The sequence below is a fragment of the Patagioenas fasciata genome, chromosome 4, assembly GCF_037038585.1.
Source record: "Patagioenas fasciata isolate bPatFas1 chromosome 4, bPatFas1.hap1, whole genome shotgun sequence".
NCBI lineage: Eukaryota > Metazoa > Chordata > Aves > Columbiformes > Columbidae > Patagioenas > Patagioenas fasciata.
In genome coordinates this window covers 16,627,101-16,650,454 of record NC_092523.1, presented here as the reverse complement: position 1 = coordinate 16,650,454, position 23,354 = coordinate 16,627,101, and the positions used below count along the sequence as shown (strand labels likewise).

The following is a 23,354-nucleotide window of genomic DNA, read 5'->3' as shown; positions in this document are numbered from 1 at the left end:
CTTATAATACTTCCATGACTCTTGACAAACTTGCCACATGAAAAAAATTGCAGATGTGGCCAAGTGAAGAAGTGGCATAAGTTATAATGTATAACGCATAAGCAACTCTTACCCTGTTTCCCTGAAAATAAGACAGGGTCTTTTATTATTTTTGGCTCCAAAACTTATTACTTTTTTACATGTATAGCTACCTGGACACTATTTAAATTGACTTTTTAATGAACTGTAACTAGGGCTTATTTTTGGAGTAGGGCTTATATTTTGAGCATCCTCAAAAATCCTGAAAAAATCACGCTAGGGCTTATTTTCAGGGTAGGTCTTATTTCTGAGGAAACATGGTAGTACCTAAATGTGTGTACCAGTTAAGCTGTTGCACATGTTAAAGTAACAGCTAAACCCCAGTGTAGGAGGGACCAGTCATCTTGCACTTACTATAGAGAGCAACAAGCTAATTGCACCAGAGCAACCAACGTGCCTCAAGCTCACTCGCTAGCGTAGTAGCTGGTGGCCTGCTGAGGTGTGCGTGTTCCTAGGTAATCCATTTTGTCAGACATTCTCAGACTTAACTGGATGATCAGCGTCAGAGAACCACAATTAGATATCTCTACTGCCAGAGACAGTGTGATACAAGATTTTTCAGCAGATCAAAGGGTGCCATGCTACGCAGAATCCAGGAACAAAACAGATACGCACAGTCTTCATACCTGCTAGCTTGCTGGGAGTGAAGAGAAATTCTTTTTCCTTTTTCAGTTGCTCAGAGTAGCTTTCACAAACAGCAGGTTTCATTACTATAAGATCTTCAGCTGTCTGCCCTACAGTGAGTAAGTCATCATCTTTCACTAGGCGTACATCTTCATCCTATAGTTTAAGTGCAAATGTCACTGTTAGTTGGTCTCTTTCTTAAAATGGAGATTTTTAGAAAGTATACTTTCAGAACTCTTTAAGGAATCAAAAAAATTGCCATTTTGTATTAGGTTATTAAAAGTAATTCAAGAAGTCTGAATAAAAATATGAACTTTTATTCTATGGCTCACACCGTTTCACCCTCCTCTTGTTCAACCTCATGGGTTTCTATACATTCTTCTTCTGCCTCCTCTTCTTCATTTAATTCATTCCTTTTCTTTGCTCCAGCCTTGATACTCTCTGGTTCAGGATCAAAATTGAAGGTAAAGAAATTATATGCTTCTTCAGCAGAAGGAAAATCATGCTGGATCTAAGAAAACAAGACAAAGATACTTTAATATGACATTTATAAGAGATTTAGGGCAAGTGAAATTATCTCTCCATTAATAATAGCAGTAACAGCATGCATAAACACTTTTCACAGGATAATTACTCTAACTCAAAGATAACTCACTTAAATGCTGAAGCTGATAAAAAATTTTAAGTTAATTTTTTAAATTTTTAAATTAATACATGAAACTTTCTCTATGGCTATACTATTATTTCTTTAAATATTTCTTGCAATGTTTTATTGAAAAAAAAAAAAAAGGTTCCCAGCCTTAATTTTAACAAGCTTATTGTTTAAATATACACAATTTCTGAATGAGAAATGCCAAAGTTTAAATTCTGGTCATAATGCCAAGTGATAGCCAGATAGCCAGGTGAACGGCAGAAATTTCTAATCGCATTTTGTGTCTGAGGGACCCAGGCCCCTTTAGTGTTAGAATGAATTCTCTAAAAAAAAATTAACAGTAGGATTTTGTGGCTAATAATTATCAATATACTAATCTGTAACTTACTTTAACTGCCCATTGGTGGCATCCAATAAAAAGGATTTAAACAGAAGAAACATTCCTCCAAACTCCAGTAATTGTGTCCAGATACATTTACTTGATTTTTTTTTTTAAATCAAATTACTTAAAGCCATTCTTGTATTTGACGAAGGCTCCCTTTTTATACTTCAATTGTTGGCATTTACTGTTTGTGAATTTATGAATTAAATAAAATTTTGTCCAGTGCTTAAGACTGAATTCTGCCTGCTTCTTCAAATAGAATCATGAAGCTATTTAAAGTTTAAATGAAATTAATATCAGTTATTGAAATGAAGGAATTCATACTTACTGCTGACTTTTGCTTAAGCTTTTTTACAGAATCACGAAACTTAATTGTTGATGATAAGTGGGATTCATCCTCTTGCATCTTCCTAGGTTTATCATTATCAAACTGCAAAAAATATATAAATAAGTTACAGCATACATGTACTGATCCATTAAAAAAAAGACAAATATCTGAATACAGAGATTAGATATTACATTTGCACAGAAAAACAACAAAAAAAACACAAAAAACCACACAACAAGAAAGAAACAGTCCCTGAGGTAACACTTATACTGATTCTGTATTTGTTTTAAAAGGGTACATCTCTTATTACTGAACTCCTTTCTCCTTTAAGTCAAGAAATAAACTCCAGAGTATCAAGAAATGGTTCACTGCATAAATGCCAGCTTACTTTCTTCACTGCTAAAATCATTGTTTTCACACTCCCAAACACAAGCCACCACATGCTAATCTCCGCAAGGGGGAGAGATGGGGTAGCAATGTGAAATCTTCCCATTTACAAACAAGAGGCTGACAGACAGCACAGGTTGGGCAGTGGCAAGGGGGCTGCTGACCAGGGAAGAGAATCGGAGAGCTAATGCCACCTCCTCATACAGTCCCTGCTGCAATCAGGAGAAATCTATTCGGTATTATTTGAAACAGGTGGTGTCCTTTGCTTGGGTGCTTAAATACAGACATGATTATTTGTTTTGTTCTCTCTCAAACGATTATTGCTAGGCTACGCTAAAACTCTGTGGATGATACTCCTCCTCTACCTTTTCAAGAAAGGAGCTAGCACAGTTTTCCAATTCCACTTTTCTGAAGCCTTATCTGTCCCTCCACACAGATCACCATAAATATTACCAGTTCTGAGGCTGCTTCAGCAAGTTAATTTAAGTGCTTCAAAGTGATCTCCATCAGGCCCAGTCAACATAAACACAACATTCTATCTGTTTTTCCTCCTCGTGGCCTGAACTCTTAGATTAAAGGAAGACATTTATCACGCTTACTTCTATTCAACCTAAACTTCAAAATAATAACAGCAAAAAGAAAACCTCAAATCCTGACAATCTTATGGCTACTTGTTTAACAATAAAACAATACTTCATACATGTATAAGTAAGAACAAGAACCAAGACCAACATGTGGAACGTTTCAGATAAACTTTAAACAGAACTAGTAACCAACTTTAATAAGGGCATCACTTCCTCATTTTTCTAACACAAATGTATAAAAACAATACTACTTCCACTGAAAGTTATGGCAATTACTTTTTACAAGAAAACACTGCCAAAAGCCTCTCCACAACCTACATGAATAGGCAGTTCTCCCCTAGATGAGCAATTTAGCCAGGTTGATTCATATTGTTTGGAATCCCAGATAAAAATGCTATTGCTACATGCAGCTATTCCCTTGGCATACACATTTTCTGAAACACATTTTCTACAGGCGAGTAATCTCTTTGTGAATTCTGAAGAATATCTGGGTGCAAAATCTGTATAGACATAGCCTTTTATTTTAATACAAAATTCATTTGCTAGCAAAGAACAAGTTTATAATAAAAAAACAATATAAAATAGTAACAAGGAAATACAATACAGTACAATGACAAAGTTAATACCTAGCCCTTAGCAATTATACTGTGCAAGTTTATATAAAGCTACAATACAGTGGTCCTCTCTGTTACAGTAACCTCTAAATATGTCAGGGGATCTTAAGCAACAGATCATGAACCTGTAAATGACAGAAGTTTCACGTGTCTATATTATAATGAAAGCAAGTAATTGTTGTTAAATATATTACATTAAAATCAATAATCAGAAAGGTTCCTTTGTGATTCCTAATTCAAACAATAGTATAATTTGACCCATTTACAATAAATGAAATTGATCTTCAAGACTATTTGTAGTCTTTGATTTATTTCATGTTGCACATTCACTTCCCGATTATCAGAATAGCAAGACCCAATGGGCCTTCTTACCACTTTATCCACTTTGACTTCTGTTTTCCTTTCTCTGATGCTTTTTAAACGCCTTGGTCGTGGACTGGGGTCTTCTTGCAATAAAGTAATTTCTGCTTTTGACTAAGCAAACAAAAAAACCTGCTTAGCTATAACAGATCTACAGTAAGACCAAAGCTACAATACCTCCCAGGAACTCAACAACTTACGCATGTTTGTGTAAGGGATAGAATCTTTTAACTATATAATCAGCTTAAGTGATTTTACAGACCTAGATGTTAATACTCTTATTAAACTGCACAGTAAACTTACAAGAAAATCCACTCACTTCAAAACAATGTAAGAAATTTTTGACAAAAACACAGAAGGATCTTGTAATGATTGTGTAATTTAAATTATAAAACAACGTTAACTTTTATTATTACAAACAAATTAAACATAAATTTTAGAAAAAATACAGCAATAGAAACGCACTGGAAAATAACTGTACCGATGAACCAAGTATTATTTTGGCATTAGAAATAAAAAAAGCAGATATCTCAATTCAGACTTGCATAGCACTAAGCAAGCAAAATGACTAAAGTCAACCAAACGGGATTTCTGAAGGATTCTTACCCTTGTTGCTTTTAGTTTCTCTCTCATTCTTTCCCTAACAGAAAATTCTGCAGAGGCTGTCCTTGATGCAGGTGGAAGAGGTGGCAGCTCTGAAACAGAAAAAACATGTTTAAATTAAGTATTTTCTGAAAGAAACTTAAAATTATGTAAAGTAAAACCATATATAAAATACAGAGTCTCATGTTCCAACAGCAAGAACATGCATGAAAAAATGTGAAAGAATGACACATTTTTTTAAATTCAGACCTTACAGTCTACCACTTAAATGCCTTTAGCTGCATGGATCTACCCTTCATTACATACTGTGAATGACCTTAAGTAAAGCATATAAACACTCTCCATGTATTAAAAATATGTAACGAATTACATAGCATTTTATAAGCTGTTCCAGTGCTGCACCACCCTCTGGGTGAAGAACCTTTTCCTAACGTCTAGTCTAAACCTTCCCTGGCACATCTTCTTGCCATTCCCTCGGGTTCTGTCATTGGTCACTAAAGAGAAAAGTTCAGCACCTGTCCCTCCTCCTCCCGTTGTGAGGAAGCTGTAGACTGCGATGAGGTCTCCTCTCAGTCTCCTCTTCTCCAGGCTGAACAAACCAAGTGACTTTAGCTGGTCCTCATATGGCTTCTCCTCCAAACCCTTCACCAACTTTGCAGCCCTCTTCTGGACACTCTCCAGTAGCTTAATATCTTTTTTATCCCCTGGCATCCAGACCTGCACACAGTGCTCCAGGTGAGGCCGCACCAGTGCAGAACAGAGTGGGACAATCGCCTCCCTTGCACAGCTGGCAATGCTGTGCTTGATGCACCCAGGACACAGTTGGCCCTCTTGGCTGCCAGAGACACTGTTGGCTCATGTTCAACTTGCCATCGACCAGAACCCCCAGATCCCTCTCCATGGAGCTGCTTTCTAGCATCTCATCTCCCAGTTTTTATGTACAGCCAGGGCTGCTGTGTCCCAGCTGCAAAATCCAGCACTTGCCCTTGTTGAACTCCATGCGTCTGGCAATTGCCCAGTTCTCCAACTTGTCCAGATGACTGCAGGGCGTCTCTGCCCTCAAAAACTGTCGACAGCTCACCCCAATTTTGCGTCATCAGCAGACTTACTAGTCCTCAAGTCCTGAGTCTAAGTAATTTATAAAGACATTGAAGAGTGCTGGCCCTCAGATGGATCCCTCCGGAACCTCATTAGTGATTCGTCACCAACCTGACATAACCCCATTTACTAGAACGCTTTGAGCCCGGCCCATCAGCCAATTGCTCACCCACTGGACTGTGGGTTTACCCAGCTGTGTGTTGGACATCTTGTCCAGCAGGATACCATGAGAGACAGTATCAAAGGCTTTACTGAAATCCAAAATGATCTCATCAACAGGCTTCCCTTGGTCAACTAGGTGGGTAACCTTGTCACAGAATGAAATGGTCAAGCAAGACTTTCCCCTCATGAATCCCTGCTGGCTGGGAACAATGACTGCGCTGTCGTTCACATGTTTTTTGATAACTCCCAGAACCATCTTATCCATGATTTTGCCAGGAACAAAAGTGAGGCTGAGAGGCCTGTAGTTGCCAAGGTCATCTCTGTTGCCCTTCTTGTAGACTGGGACAATGCTTGCCAGCTTCCAGTCATCTGGGACCTCTCCAGATTCCCAAGAGTGTTGAAAAAAATCACAGAGAGAGGTCTTGCTATGACATCAGCCAGCTCTTTAAGCACCAGGCCCCAGAGGTCAGCAGAAAAGCCTGGGGCAGCAAAAACTTAGCTTCAGTAGACAAGGATCAATTAAGACCATATTTAAATAAACCAAGCATACAGAAATCCATGGATCCTAATGGGATGCTCCCATGAGTGCCAAGGGAGCTGGTCAATGTCACCTCTAAGCCACTCTCAAATTATCTTTAAAAGACTGTGGTGATGATCAAGGAAGGTTCCTGATGACTAGAAGTGAGCAACAAGGAAGAGAATATGGGAAACTATGGGCTGGTCAGCCTCACCTTGATGCTCAAGGAGGTAATGGAGCACAGACCTCCTCAGTGTCACTAGAGTCCTTGAGTTCACCTGGAAATTCTCAGGACCTTACTGAAACTTTAAATTTGACTGATATCTATAATATTAACTTTTCAAAGATAAATGCTTTACATCCCTTCTTATATGTTGAATCCTCAGATTTTTTTTCTCCTGAACTTTTGTAACTAGCTTTTATTTCGTAAAGGAGCATCATCATTCCACACAGAACACACCACGCCTTCTACTAGAACAACTGTAAGATGATCAGCAAGAGAAAACTGTAGATCTTTTGCACATGTGCTTTCTGGGGGATGGCCTCTTTTGTTACTTTCATTTTTGATCTGTGAACACACAACATCCTAGGTAAATAATTTTTCTAGTTATCGTCACTTATAGAATTATATTACTTGTGAGTTCTTTGAGCCAAACACTGATTTGTTCTTTGCCCTTATGAAAGAACATTGTTTGCCAAGGTCTAAGTAAAGGATGGTTTCAGCTTTATAGAAAGCATTAAACTCATGAAAAGGAGATAAAACAGCAAAGGGTAAGGTCTTAGCAGTGGTAATGTCACACAACATATATCACATTATGTCTGGTTCAATATTATTCCAAGAGCTTTACTGGTGGCAGAAAATGCCGCATGTTGAATATACAACTTAGATATTTAAAGGCTATCTACTATACCAAAGTCAAAGTACAATCTAATTTCTACGATGACCTTACTCCACCGTCATTTAGAACAGAAAAATACATTATGATAAAATCACTAATACTGTATCTACTCAGAAATATCAAAAGATTTGGGAGAATCCTAATCTTTTCAAATTACATAATTTACTGCTTATATTTGTAAAACGAAACACTCCCTGTATTCAGAAACTTTCAAAAGAAAGAACAAGGCACAAAGTTAATATCACTAGCATGAGACACCTAAGAGAAAAGCAAGCATCCCACAACCACTTCCTTACCAAGAGGAATCCTAGAGACAGAAATAAGCAAGTACTCTGTAGAGATAGCAAGATGTGACACACAGAAAGGCTTATTTGCATTTTCTTTTCTAACAAGGAATGCAGTATGAGTAAGAACAGCGTAAGCATTAATGAGAAAACAGAAAACAAGATCTAGATAAATATTCACCAGATTGAGCTAATTAAAAATCACCATTGCAGGTTATCCAATAGCGAACTGGCTGTGGCAAAATTGAAACTGGCAGTGATTCTCAGAATCGACGGAGAACAAGCAAATTTCAAAATCCCGGGCTCAAAAACTGAATTTGAAGAGCTTTTGGAACGGACGAAGAATTCAACATTTTTTACAACATTAAGTCCACAAAGGTTGTTGCACACAGAAGGGCTCTCTGTCTCTGCTGGATATGGAAATGATGGACTTCAATTGCAATAAGGTGGTTATGCACTGGAAAAGCTTTTTAATTATCAGGGTATCCTTCCATCGCAATTAAGTCCTTTAAATAGTTACGGAACCTTCACTGGTGAAAGATTTCAAGTTAAAACAAGCAAACAAAACAACAACAGAAAAACAGCAACAACATAAAAGCCAACTAACCAACCAACAAACAAAACCCCGTCAAAACCAGGTATCAAGACCTAAATGGAGATGAAATAACTTATGGGGAGAAGTTAGTCTAAGTTAACTTTTGATTTCCCTTCTGTCACATTTTTCTATCCTTGTATTCTGTTCAGTTAGCATGTAACAAACATATTAATTGGAGCAAATATTTCATTTCAGTTCCATTCTGATAAATGAAAACTAGAAAGCAACCGATTAGAATTTGTTTTTGATCTTCTGAAATACTTGACAATTGCTTGTAAACATTTCCAGACAAACCAGGTTAAAGTGAACTGCATAAACATGCAAAATTAGTGCAGAAACAATCTGCCACTACTTCAAGCAGCTCTTAAAGCATCAAGAGCCAATGCTCTGTATGCAAAACTGTTATTGAATTAATCAGTTCCTAACAACAGGTGGATTATCCTTTCTATACATAACGAAAAATATTTTAAGGCTTTAACAGTTGCACTAAAATTAACTCAATGCAGCACTTATTGTGGGATCCTGCGGTTCCTTGTAAAAAGGACAACATAAAAAAAGCTACTTCATCACTCTGTACACAGACTTTTGTTCTGCTTTTGTGAATGGGCTCTACAGCCAACTAATTTGTGCTCAACTTCGTAATATATATTTTTTTAGTGAAAGAATAAGACTGATATCCACAAGAGCATTAGTTTGTGGGATCACCATTGCAGGCCCATACCAAAAAAATTCACACCACATTTTGCATTGGAAGGGTCATTATCCTACAATGGCTCTGTATTTTTTCTTTGGGCAGATCTAATAAGTGTGCTGAAGAGTTAAACTGAAATTAAGTCAAACTTAGCACCTGAAAATGTCATCTGATGAGTTTCTCTCTTGATTTCACCCGTACTTGGAGAAGCCCAAACCCACTGTTTGACTTCAAAGCTCTCTACACTGACGCAGACCCAGAACTGCTACAAGCATCTCGACACCAATCCTGAATCTGAACAGGAGGCAGAAACCTGGAATGAGGAAAAGCAGACAGACAGACATTTATGCTGTGACCAAGCATCAGTTACCTGAAAGAAAACAGGGAACGGTAACTTCCAGCATAGGTCCTAGAAACACTTCTGTATTCCTCATGGTTACAATCATTGCATAAAGACATTGCATAAGACATTCCAGAAACCGCAACCAAATAACTAACAAATTTGAAAAAGCCAACAATGAAGAAAAAGATTTTGTAACACTATAGTTGCCCTGGTTTCACAAGGGAATAACTATCATACACAGGCTTTTTATTTAAAGTAATTCTTCTTTTCCAACTCATATTTATTAGTCTGAGCAGTGGACTAACATATAGCCAAATCTTTCCATTAAATAAAGGTATACAGGCATCTAAGCACACACATACTTAGATTACAGTAAAATGTTTCAAGCTAAGTTTGCCATAGTGGGACCAGAATGAGAAAATGATCAAACCATGTTAGCATAAAATAAAAACCAAGTATTTGAGGGATGCCACAAACTGATAAATTCCACAAGCATTACCTACTTCCCACTTGTGCTAAAATACAGTTCCCTTTTCATAAAAAAAAAGTGTGTGTGTGTATGCTTTTAACACCACAAATGTAACAAATAAGGTGACAACCACGAAAACACAAATAGGCCTAGGAATAAACGCAATGCATTATCACAGGCACTAAAGCAAAACAAAACAAGACAGTAAAGGAAACAGCCTATGTAGAATTTTTCAATGCTACTTGGAAAATGCAGGGGTGTTATCACACTATTTTTTTATATGTAGTTAGTTATCACTTGGCAAGACAATAATAAGTAGAAATTCATGCACGGATCATCAGCTTAGTAAAGGCAGTACAGAACTGAAAAGAAATCTGCTTTTACCTTATGACTGGGCAACACAATAGCAAATATCAGTGTTGGTATATTCAAAAGCTTAACATATAAAAAAATGGAAATTTAAATTATTTATAAATCTGTCAAGACCGAATTCCAGAGGAAAAAAACAAAATAAGTTTGGGATAGATCAATGAAGACTCCAGATCAAGGTGCAGTCTCTCTCAAAATTTAAGATATAATTAAAAAAAATCAGATGGATAAATTGAACTGCAATTAAGTAAACAAATTATACAGTCTATTCAGAATACCACATGCAGTACTTTTCACTCAATCAAACAAAATAGGCAGAATTACAGGGATTTCAGAAGCAGCAACAAGTAACAGAAGAAAAAACTTAAGAAAACAAAGCATTTATCACATAAGGGAAGTAATGGCTAGTTTTCTTCTCAGACTACTGCTGTGCTGTTGTGTTTATTCTTGGGAAATGAGCTTCTGTAAAAGAAAACAACCATCACTAGAGGGTGTCTCTTGATTTCCCCATGCAATCAATGCAAAAAACTGTTTGGACTCCATCTGTCAACACTGTATCACTTCCTAGCACAAGCTGGCACAATGAGACTCAAAAAAAAACACTAAAAAGAAAAGTACATAGACCTTGAAAAAACTGAAAACATCCTAAATTGTAGATGTCTGTAACAAATACCATACTTTGCTAAAATGAGTTTAAGGACAATACATACATTTTATTTTTATAAACCTCGATATTGATGAAAAACTAAACATATTTGTACTTCACTGGATTTTGGTTTTAATGACTTTTTAAGACTGTTCTTAATTAGTTCTTTTATGCATCCTATTTAGGTAAGGCCATCAAACCATGCAGCAAGATTCACAACATTAACGTCATGCTAAGTATTTAACAGGAATATTGCAGAGACTCCAATGAAGAAATTGGAGATTAGCTTTGAGTACCAACAACCTCCATTACTTCCAAGCCTGCAACTAGGCATTCCGTTCTAACACCTTCCTCCTGTATCACTCTCTTGTACTCTCCTACGTTGTATTTCACGCGACAGTTAAAACAGCCCATCAACAAGCCCATAATGCCATCATAGGAGTGAATAACTCTTAAAGTACAAAGTATGAGGTTCACATTCAAAGATGTAAATACTGCATGTCTACACTAACACCTTTGAGAAATGTTAGTATTTTAAGTGAAGGCATCTCATATTTATTCATTCAGATTTAAATACCACGGGAGTATGTCTATCGAGTGCATAGCTCTGTACGTGTAATGCTCGGAGCTGGCCTGGCTCAGGACAGACACACAGACCCCGCCAGTGAAACGCGCGCTCCAGGCAGCTCTTCCAGAGCAGGAGCAACCACCGTGCTCCTCCCCTCACACGCGCACCCCGCAGCCCTCCCGTGAGCTAAAGCCGATCTCAAAGTGGAAACACCCAACCTCAGTAACAGCCCCTGCGGCTTCGGGACACGGCAGCCGCGGAGCCCACACGACGCCGCAGCCCCGCGCCACCAGGTGTCACTCACCGCGCAGGGCCGGAGGGGCAGCGCCGGACGGGCCCGCCGCCATGCTGCCGCGGCTGTTGTGCTCCCCCCGCGGCTCTGGGGGACCGGCAGCCTCCGGCAACTGCAACGGGACAGAAGGGAAGAAGGAGACAGCGCATGAGTGAGAGGAACCGAGACAGGGCAGAGGCGCGACCACCACCTGCAGCCGCCGACTCTGGGACCCCGGCCCTGAGGCAGCGAAAATGAGCGCGCATGCGCAACGCGTTCCCGGCGCCTGATGCGCATGCGTGGTGGCGGCTGGCGCGCGCGCGGCCGGGCTGGAGCATGGAAGGGGTGGTGGGCGCTCACCGGTTTCTTTCTTTTTTGTCTGCGGGTGGTCACGATCCTCCTCAGCCTTTCCACCTGGGCAGGGTCCTCATCCAGGAGCTCCTCCTTTCACAGAGAGAAAGCCGTGCTGTGGGGTGGAGGCTGGCCTGGTCCTCCCACCCGCGGCAGTAATCTCTGGTCTACCTAAATACCCACTTTAAGCAATATTCCCTATATACATGTGTGCCACTGGTGCCCTTGGTAGGCTACAGACCTGGCACCGACTGAAGTTAGCATACACTGCGGTTTGTTAGCAAGAAAATTTACTGACAGTTCTAAAGCATCTTGCCTTACTTTTACAGTTTATCTCTTACCACAAAGAGGTGGGGTTTTTTTATTTATTTTTGTTGTTGTTTGGTTGGTTTTGTTTTGTTTTTGTTTTTTGTTTTTGTTTTTTTTGTTTTTCGTTCGTTTTTCTTCTGGCAATTTATTGTCAAATTACAAGGCACAGTTTAAACACAATCACTTCAAAAGTATTTCTACAGGTGAGAAAACAACTTCGTTTTATAACCTACTCTAGACTAAATTAACCAATAATCTGAAGATAATCAACTAAGTATTTGATCAATATGAGAATAAAAAAATATGTATTAATACGTACTTAACAGTATATGGTATCTGTAGTTGCAATGTATTTGCACAGAAATAATTACGCAATCCTGCAATAAGTGGAATGGTACTGCCTGATCCAGGTTTAACAAGAGCTTGCAAGACGCTCTTGGCTTACTTAATTCACTTTCCTCGGTTACATATATAAAAGATTCTTTTTACTCTTGGTGAAAAATGATAATGTGCCATTTTTGTCTCAGCTGGACACCAACCTCCATGATTATCATCTGGGATTCTTCACTGCGGCTCATCTGGTCGGTGGCTGACCCCTGGGTGTCACAAGCAACACAAGAATTACTCATGAGAAATACACCTTAATAAACGCACAATGATCATGAGATACGTTCCACATAACCTTGGCACCCTGAATGCTCGAATGACATACCGTTTGACATACAGCCTTAGTACTTAAAATACATGTTTTTTTCAGAATGGAACGACTCAAATATATGAGTCCATTTATTCAAGTATTCCATATAATAGTGAATAGTGTGGGCCCATATACGCTGCATGAACACTCTTCTTACTTTTTTTTTTTTTTTTTTTTTTTTAATAACTCACCTACAGTCCACAAAGTCAGCTGCAAGATTCAGATCAGAGACACGTTCAGTCCCTTTTTTTCCCACTTTCAGCATTGGGTTTGGTTGGCTTTTCAACTTTAGCAAACCTGGAACCCACCAAATCACTTTAGCTTTGTTTACACTAGAAAGCTGCTGTATTGGATTGCAAGCATTCAGGAAATGTTTAGAATTATATCTGTATAACGCAATTCATTGCTACTCTTACTGCAGGTTCCCATCCTGCTTTAACTTTAATCAAAAAGAAAGCAGCTGTTCGTGTTCCCCTCACAAACACAAGTGCTGACGTACTGACCTCACAGATGAAGAAACTCACAACAGCATCATTTATTATGGATTACAAAATCTCCCTAAAACAACTCACGGGCGTAAATTGTGGGGTTTTTTTTCCATACCTGGCTAAATCTCCCTTAGCCAGAGGGCTGGCTGAGGCCTGCACAGATCAGCCGTTGTTTCCTCGTCACTCTTTGTATTGGGTACGTACAGGATTGTGCATACATGCCTCTAAAAGTGGTTCCAGCCCAGGCTAGAGTAGGGAGAGTGATCTTCATATGTCTATTTATCTCTTAGGAGATGTCTGATGAAAGACCAGAAGCAGCAGAGGAGGTGCAACGTGCTTATCTCCTGCCTGAGGCTCAGCCCTTGCCAGCTACTAGCCCCAAGGATTTTCAGGTTTCCAAATAGGTCTCAACTAGCACAAGGAGCTGAATGTGTGCTACACAATTGGTTTTCTTAGACAAATGTGAGTCTCCCAACAACCTGTGCATTCACTGCAGCACCAATTCCCTCACTAAGTATCTCACACTGGAGCCAAGGGCAATGTACCCCAAAATGGTAACATTTTCTTGCTGCAGGCAAGGTTTGTCAAATACCCTCTTCATGGCACAAAAAATATAGCACTGCAAGAAACAGCAACATTTTTATTGCTTGGCACATAAGCCTCTTTTTCATATCAAGCTTTATGTATCAAATTTAAACAGTCTTTCCTAAAGGCACATGTAAATGGAGAATGCTGGTAACATAGCAGAAGGGCCTTATAGTCACTTTCTTTAACAATTTTTGAGCATTTTTGGAAGTTAAGTACTGTAGCAGGTACTTTAAAATGTAATAAACAACTGGATGCAAGAACTATAAAGCTCTCTATTAGCTCAGAGTCTGTTTCCAAAGTACTTAAAACTGACAGCAGAAACACAGTGAAGTTTCTCTCACTCCTCTTCAAAAAAAATAATTACATTGAAAGTACCAATACATTAATTTTGAGGATTTTGGATTCTTAAATCTGTCTCATTCATAAAAGCACACAGAATGCAATGATATTGTAACAGATCTAAAGGAAAATGTTTCCTACCTGGGTTTTCTCATACAGCAGCTTTGGGAGTACAGACAAGAGCCAAGCACAACACTCCTCCTAGCAACAAAGCGTCAGCTTTGCTTTTTAAAGAGAAAGAGTCAGATTCTCCTCCTTAAGCCACTAAAACAGTTCCGAAAGAATTCTTTTTGCAAACAATTTCTTTTACAGTAAAAGGGAAAGTCATGGATAAAGTATGGGGAGGTCAAAGTGCCTTCAGACAGCAACACGTTTCAGTTACTGCAGTGACTTGAAAAAAATAATCCATAGTATATTTTTGCAGGATGAAGGATGGTTCTTTCCGATTGAAATACTATATAGTCCTTTCTCCTAACTTTTAAGTACCTAAGTTTTCTGAATTATCTGACTGAATTTCTGTGTGCTTCTTCTGTAACTAGAGGAGAGGCACAGACTCTTCTTGGCACATGTACGATTCCGAGCAGCAATTCCTGAATATAAATTGTTTGTGGAAGAGCCTGTCTCATTCTGTTGACTAAAGGGAAATGTTAAATGTCTAATTCAGACTATATGCCAACATTCCAGCAAGTAAATTTTTTTTAGATTAATTTCACTCTGAAAAAAAATGCCTGACATCATTCATGTAGGGATTAATCCTTAAAGTGACAGTTAGTAGCCAGTTATTTTCCAAGTTCTGTCTCTTCCAATGCATTAAACTACTCAGAAGCTGTATCAAGGGGACAACGATGCATTATTCTTTACAGGTGACCTTTACAAATTAGCATAAGCTTCAGCAAACTTCTTAGCATGTAATTCTAGGGAAAAATAGTGGGAAACAGAGCAGAGTAAAAAATAAGAAGTATAATCTCTCAGCAACTATCATTTCAAAAGACAGGCTTTTTGCCATACCAGGATTAAAAAGTTTGTCACTAAATGTTCTTAGTCTTTTCTGCTGCACTGAACTGTTGACAAAATAATTTCTAATGTTAACTTGTGTATCAGTATCTTTAATACAACCAGAATAAACAGAATTGCTGATACCAAATGGAGTTGTTAGACCTACTTATAATTGTCTTTATACAAACAGTCCCGGTAACATCTGAAGGTCTGTTACTGCAAAGTTTCAGTAGCAAGAATCACACAAGAAGAGATGGCTAAGTTGTTTTCCATTTCTGAATATGGTTGTAAGGAGGAGATCATGGGAAGAAGTAAACACAGTAGATAAAAAGGAGTATGCATTTTTAATTGCTGAAAGAGGAACTATCACAGCTAGAAGACACCTGACATGACAGCAGCTTTCAAGAATGGGAAATAAATGTAAACAGAAGACAGTTTTCTTCAGGTAACACATACAGTACACAGTCTCTGTTATCTGCTAAGTCTCACTGTATGTGGAACTGTAGAAATGATCCAGTGGGTGAACTTTCATCCGAAGTTTTGGCAAGGACTCGGGTTCAGCATCTTGTTTTGCTAAGAAGTCTGTGTCCCAACAATTCACTCCAGTCTTAGGGACAGTTGTAAAAGCACTCTAAATGATGGACAAATATAAACAGCATTATGTAAGGAACATTACTATGATACCCTGAAGGAGGAGTAGAGAACTTTTGCTTAACAGGATGGAAAGCTGCTTAAAAACATATGTTAGTACAATGACTCTACTCAGAGGAGACAGAGTTCAAACCACCCCAGTTGTTTCCTGGAGCAAAGAACAACTCACTTGTCTCAGCATTATAAAAACAAAAGCAAGCCCAATGTCATTGGTTACACCGGACAGCAGATTTAGTGCTCCAAATATGATGTGAGCAGCTCTACTTTCTTAGGTGTGACACTGTCACACTTAAACAGTTATTTTGTCAGTGATGGTCAAGGATGGCCTTGGGGATAGGTGAGGTAGGAGGCAGCTTGTAGTGACCCATGGTGCAGGCTGCCCCCTGGAGCAGGCAGGCTAAGAGATCAGAGATCCCAAATTCAGCAGTAAAACAGTTTTAAAATAAATAATGTACGATTGGGATTGCCATACACACCTCTTTTTACCTGCCTTACCTTTTTAGAAGACTAAACTTGTAAAACCAAGTGAAAACAGAAGTGAAACTCCAAATCGCACAAGCCACGTGCAACATTTGCAAAATAAGAACACGTGTTGCTGTGTTCCTAGAAAAGAAATACGGTGATCTCCGTTTCATGGAGGTTACCAACAACGGAGAATGAACTCTGCTTCTCTTGATAATTTTAAACTGATTGCACCTTATTCCAACGTGACAGAAATCACAAATGAAGTTTCCTGAGATTTGTCATAGGTGGAGAAGAAACCTGAGTTCATATACCAGAACGCTGGACGGAGTATGGTGAATGCAGGTGGTGCATGGAGGGGACATCAGCAGCAGTGGTGGGCAAGTTTTCAGATAATTAAAGAGACTGTTCTTCAACTCAAAAATTTTAAATCCTTTCTACTCTCTTCTGAGCCTAAGCACAACACTTTGCTGAAAATAGAGAAAGAAAAGGGACTCCTGATGTATTTCCTTCATACAATTGACTCATTTCTAGACATCCCATCTGCTTCTTGCTAAAAGTTCTCTTTAGAGCCTACTGAGAATCATGGCTCATTTATGTTTTTCAATAATTCAGTGGGTTTTGTCCCTTTGTTAACATGACATAAAGAAGGCTGTCATTCACAGAGAAGATTTTACAAATACTACATTATGTTTTGTATTGTGTTTAGGATTTTGGCAGGTATTTTGAAGCTGAAGAGAAACAATTTTTTTTTTTTTTGGTATAAGTACAAACACTTCAGGATACCAGTGCATTTTCTACACTTAAAATTAAGTAGCCTTAAAAACTTCAATATTTTATATGTGCTTAAGTGTATTGAATTTGGAGCCATGAGAGGGTTATCTAGCCTGCCTTAATATACTGTAAAATTTTCTGGAGGACAGCCAAGTTACTGCAGTTGAAGTTGTCCTAAGAGGAACTTGAGCAGTTCTTTACAAAAGGTCTGACAAGAGGTCACTTCCATCATTATAAGGATACTTCTATGTTCTCATCAATCCACATCTTCTCTCTAATTGTGAGACATATAAATTGCCAAATTCAATTACTCAAGTTTTTCCAGTAGGCTGGTTGTTCTCTAAGACCAGACACCTTATTTAACTTCTGCCATCTCAAAGTTAAAGGGTAACCTAAGGTAGTCACGTAGATAGAAGTAATGTGAAGAGGCAGGTAACTCCTGATTCCTCCTTTCTTAAAGTAGGTGCCTAATACAGTGTCATCCAAACAGATTTATCCCACACGTTTCTTGCACTGATGATAGGAGTGCTAACAACTAGTTTAGCCTGGGCAATGGTCTTTGACATTTTAGAGATTAAAGTCAGGTAAGATAAATTTTATAGTAATGCTTGCTGCTGCAGGAACAATCTGCATGGACAGAGAATCCACTTACATCTCTTTCAGCAGGTAGCTACTGGATCATACCAAAATAATTAGAGTTGAGAGGTATAAGCCAAATGCCAAATAAACTTTGAATATATTTACTATTAAAACATATGTGTATAATATGTGTAATTAATTTTTCTTTTGCTTTAGGTAGTAACTTCCGTGAATTGATCTGATGTATACAGTTAAGACAAAATCAAGTATCAGGGACTGAGAATTTTGTGAGAGTACTTGGAAATTTCTTCATGCCAATGTAAGGAAGAATCATGCCTCTGAAATTCTGAAGTACTGACATAACCTCAGTTTGGAGTGTTGACTTAAAGAGTTACAGGCAAGCAAATATAACCTCTAACTGCTCTCTGAGCAGACGTCTAAATGGTTTATACTGAAAGTAATAAATTACTTCCTGAAAGCAATGTATTACTCATTGAGAAAGATTGTGGTATATTGCTTTCTCAACTCTTTTTCTCCTCTTTGCTGTCACATATTATTTCTTGGATGGGATTCATCACCTACTGAAATACATATATAAAGTAAGCCACATTTCTGCATAAAACTGAAGTTTGTACTGATCAAATTGCATAGTGCAGCATTAGTATAATTATCTTGAGAACGCATTACCTCAAGTGGATAAATTAAACTGATTAATGAAAAGTAAATTATCCAGTAAATGTATTAATGAATGAATATGGACTGAATGTAGGGGGTGACCTGTAGAAGGTAAATAAAGTATTATACAAACTACACCAGCTATATATATATATATACATATATATATATATATTTGCCTATCTTAAAAGTGCATATATTGTTTTAGATAGATTTTAAAAGATTTTAAGAATGTGGGTGATGTTCTCAGTACTGATATCTGTTAGTAACTATTTCCTTTGCATTGTCTGAGGATTGTAAAAAATGCTTTAGGATCTATTGCTCCTGGAAAAATTGTGTAACAGCCTAAACCATATGGTCATGAAGAGAAGTAGTGAAGAATGTGAAGGTATTTATTCAAAGTAACATATCGATTTGAAGATGGAGTTTAACATTTAATTAAGTTATCTATGTTTAAAATGTTCAGCAGTGGAACATATGACTGACATTCCCTGATGCTACTCTATCAAGTATAAAGAAAATCTGAGAGTAAAAGATTGTGAGGAGGTATTTTGAAATAGCTTTATCTTGTGTATATTTACATGCATGCCTTCCAATTAAATAAATAAATAAATAACTTATGAATCTCAGGAATACTGCTCTTCTTAATGTTGTTTGAAGGCTTCCTGCTGGTCTCAGGTTTGTATGAGTTCTTGCAGCCTCAGTCAGGAAGCCCGAGAGTTTGTGCTGTAGCAAGATGTACTTCTTCCTGAGAGTTTCTCCTGGTGATACTAATTTCTCTCTGCTGAATATAGGCAAAGTCCAGGTGAATAACTTGGTCTGGGTGCCTAGTTTTATATGGCACTATGACAAGTGTAGAGTGACATATATGTTGTGTAGAATCTTTGGTTGATTTCAGATATAATCTGAAAGAGATTTTACTTTTTTGTTATCCTTCAAGATCTTGCAGCCAGAACAGACCTCCACACCTACTGGTATAAATTGTAGGATGACTTCAGCCCAAGATAGTTTCCATATAAATTAAAGTTTAGACAGAAGAATACCCCTAATGAAATAACATGTCATCAAAGTTGAACTATTATCAACTAAAATAATTTCAATAACAATGATTTACTTTAGGATAATGTCCTGAGAAGCTGAATGAGGGCAGGGACACATGCTACTTGTCTACATATGTTGTCCATACATCTAGTAAAAAGATTCCTCTTGCCAAAACCTGTAGGAATATTTCAACGGACTTACTTATTTTTCACAGTTCATACCAAAATATCAAACTGTTGAAATAACTGCAGAGTCCAAATGGGAAAACTTAGGAAATCTAAAATGGCTTTTCAATGATTGTAGAACATAAATCTAAAATCATTAAGTAAAAGGAAGCAATAACTCTTGGTTTACTTATTCCCATGATGTAATTTTCAACATAGGTGTGGTTCAAATATCTCTTTTATATTTCATTCGGTTTTACAAGATTATTACATGGAAGCAATTCGCTTTTAGTTAGGATTGCAACCAGGAACATTTCACTATAAAACCCTGGGTTTTTTCTATTCAGTTGTGAAAAATTAGTTTCATCTGAAAGTTTTCCCATTTATTGTAACTACCAAATATGTTTCTCTAGAATCTGAAGAAAATCAGTCATACTCTTTTCTTAAGTTTGACTTTATAGGAGATTTTCTAATTCTGATAAAAATTAGCTTGTTACTCCTAACGTAAACTGTCTGTTGATTCAAATGCCATAAACCTATTTCCATACTTTTTAAAATAAACATGTAGTTAAATATTTCGATTAGTTGCTTTTGCTGCATAATACGTATTATAGGTCCAATCCTGCATCTATTGAATTATGCTTCCTGGAAGTCATGGGCCTGGTACATTGTGTGGAATTTCAGTGCAGACAGCACTGAGTGATGCTGATAGTCCTTGTGCCTTGCATAGGCACAGATGGCTATGAAGCCTTGACATCAGTCATTGTTGTAAAAAATGATTGGGTTGCATTTTGCACTCATATTGTGCTTAATTTGCAGATGTAGAAATGATTGTACAACCCAGTGATAAACTGAATCTGTAAGTGCTCTTCTCCATATTTTTCACAGGAAGCAGCCCTTGTATAACATTGATAAATTAGATGTCTAGTTAGAAAAACAATCCACTTTTGTCTTCTACCACACATCTCTCACTGTCAAAATAAGTGTTGTACAGACATTGCCAGTTTGATTTGTGGACAGGACTTTGCACCTGTTTACTGCATAAAGCAGCAATCATGGACTGACAGACATGCCTGTTAATGCCAGGGGAAATGAGGGCACAGATACGGGGTGCATAGTTTAATGTTTTATACATAACTGTGGTGCTCATTTTGCAATCTCAGTGGTATTTTTGTATAATTTTATTTGGTTGTAATCTTCTTAATTAAGTCAAGTACACAGAAAAAAACTCAGAAATTTCCCCCCACCTTGGCCATAGATAGAGTGGGATCATGAGTTGTGCAACACAGATCACTAGTGTTTGAAACTGCCTGAATAACTGTTAGAAATAACAGGTTTCTGTAAATCTGAGATGAATAAAATAACATTGGAAATTCTTGGAAAGTAAGAGCACCCAAATTAGGATTGCCGGTCTTGACTCAAAAGTGTTGAATGCTGGAGAACTCAAGATGTTTGTAGGTATTTTTACAATAATTGATGACCACCACTGGTAAAATGGGTTCCTCATTTCTACAGGGAATTGAAATCGTTTCTCACCAGTAGATCTTGCTGTGGTCCCATCTGATAAAAGGAAGTGCCAGCTACTATCAGAAATTTGATTTCCAGATGGGTACTTGAAGACTGTGATCAAATCACCTCTTAACCTCATTGACAAAAATGAGTTGACTTTGTTGCATCTCTTGCGTAATCTGCATGGGTAGAATTACAACCTTTTTTTCGTTTTTTTTTTTTTTTTTTCCAATTTTCGAGTAAGTTTTTGAAACATTGGCAGAAATAGCAGCTTCATAAGTGACTACTCTTTACTCCTGTTTGTGATTCCATTTATCATATCTCCAGAGGGCTGTAGCAAGAGCCTACTCTGATGACTCTCATTTAGTTGTATCCATGAGGTCCTGTGTACCTTTTCCGAGTTCACTGGTTTCCTGAATACAGTTTTTCATCATGTGTGTGGCTACATTTATTTAATTGCATTTAGCTATATTGGAATATAAGTAAATCTGCTTCAATGATGTGACTGAATTTGTTCCATGTAGTTTATTATCATTAATGGTTACTGTTCTGTCGGGTTTTTTGACATCCATAATTTGCTTCAGCAAAAAATTTATATTTTTTCCCACATTTCTCATAAAGATACTGAATAGCATTGAAAGAATAGCAAACCCACTTGGAATTGCACGGAAAATACCCACATTGGATACTGATTGTCTATCTCCCAAGTTTTCAGATCTCCCAGTTCTTAATTGTATGTTTAATACCTTTGATCTTTTATGACTGTCTTAGGGCAGTCCTCAACTGGTTAGTTGATTATGAATACCACTTGTTGGTATAAATATCAGATCCTTGTGTTCAGCTTGTTCAGCTGCATCCTGAAGCAGACATTCCTATTTTATTTCCTTCCTTTTTCAAAATCAATGTTTTCTCTGTTTTTAATGTATTTCCTGTCTTGAAATGACCAAAGATGATATCACCATCAATTGTTCGATTTTACTTTAATGTCATATACAAAATATCCATTCTACATTGCAACTTAATATATTTTATATAAAATCAAATGTACAGTATCTTAAATTTGTTTAAATAGTATTACAAACATAACTTTCAGGAGGAGTCAGTCCTGGAGTGAAGCAGTCCTTTGTTAATTACAGTTCCTTTTGATATCCCTGCTGTTTGGTAAAAAATCCAGCTTAAATTCTAGAAAGATCCTTATGATCTCAGACTTGGTTTCTATCAAAGCAAAAATAAGTCTCAGATTATTTTTTTTGTGTGTCCCTCAGACATCTGGATAAAACCCTGTGCTAGGGCGTCCAGTTTGAATGTCATTTGACATCATCTGCTTCAGAGCTCATCTTCATCTGATAAAGTGTCAAGGTAATCTGTATCGACATACAAGAGGAATCCAGAAAATAAACTGTCTGCCCACGTTGGATCAGAAAAGAGACCGTTTTGGTCAGTGTAGAAGATCTCAAGCCATACTTCATCTTCTGGCTGAAGGTAGATCACTGTGGATCCAGAAGCTACATCGTGGTTGCCGGTGTTCGCATCAAATGTCTTTATCCGGTACTTCCCATTGTGAACCAGCCCAATCGCAAGATGCTTGTTTGCTAAGGTGATATCATAAGAAAAGTAATAAATCCCTGGGATGGCACAGATAAACTTCCCTGTGGAAGGGTTGTAATGCTCTCCCTCATTGAAGAGGACTTTATTGAAAACAATTGGTAATCTTTCCTCTGGGTAGCTGGTGGTGATGCCAACAGAAAAGGCAGATTTCAGCACTATCTTTCCACACTTACAGACCCCTGGTGCACCTCGTTCTCCTCGGTCTCCTTTATCTCCCTTAGGTCCAGGTGGTCCAGCTGGACCTACTTCACCTTTGGCACCAGTCAATCCTCCAGGTCCTTTTTTACCAGACTGACCTTGGTCTCCTTTCTCTCCAGCTGGTCCTAATGGCCCAGTCTTTCCTCTTAAACCTTCAAAGACATTTTAAGTTAGTTAATTGTTGCACATATCATCTCAGTAAATGATTGTGTGGGCTACTGTGTGTGCCTGAACAAACAAGAAAAACACGATCAGAATTTCAAAATACTCAAAAATTACTTTTGAAATCTTCTAATAAGTTTGTGAAAAGAATGGGAGGTTGGAACAGAAGACTGGACTCCACAGCCCAGGGTTCTTTTCTTTCTATATTCCTACTTTTCTTCATATGCCTTGATTACACA

The 23,354-nt window shown here is 37.8% G+C and overlaps 2 protein-coding genes across 5 annotated transcripts in view; both read right to left on the bottom strand.

Annotated features, from left to right (window-relative positions):
* Positions 1-12,783, bottom strand: part of CC2D2A (coiled-coil and C2 domain containing 2A) — a 57,934-nt gene extending 45,151 nt beyond the window's left edge. The window contains exons 1-8 of one of the 3 annotated variants that reach the window (XM_071808584.1): positions 12,724-12,783; positions 11,885-11,968; positions 11,558-11,657; positions 4,616-4,704; positions 4,022-4,123; positions 2,065-2,166; positions 1,037-1,213; positions 705-858 (exon numbers count right to left, since the gene is read on the bottom strand). In XM_071808584.1, coding sequence (XP_071664685.1) covers positions 705-858; positions 1,037-1,213; positions 2,065-2,166; positions 4,022-4,123; positions 4,616-4,704; positions 11,558-11,657; positions 11,885-11,968; positions 12,724-12,762 — 847 coding nt within the window. In that variant the 5' untranslated portion in view covers positions 12,763-12,783. Of the gene's footprint in view, positions 1-704; positions 859-1,036; positions 1,214-2,064; positions 2,167-4,021; positions 4,124-4,615; positions 4,705-5,127; positions 6,311-9,014; positions 9,130-11,557; positions 11,658-11,884; positions 11,969-12,723 lie in introns of those variants that run through there. The other 2 variants (XM_071808587.1, XM_071808585.1) reach the window with 2 other exon arrangements.
* Positions 12,784-22,110: 9,327 nt separating this feature from the next.
* Positions 22,111-23,354, bottom strand: part of C1QTNF7 (C1q and TNF related 7) — a 51,937-nt gene continuing 50,693 nt past the window's right edge. For both annotated transcript variants that reach the window (XM_065837010.2, XM_065837009.2), the window contains exon 4: positions 22,111-23,105. In XM_065837010.2, the coding sequence (XP_065693082.1) occupies positions 22,474-23,105 (632 nt within the window). In that variant the 3' untranslated portion in view covers positions 22,111-22,473. The remainder of the gene's footprint in view (positions 23,106-23,354) is intronic.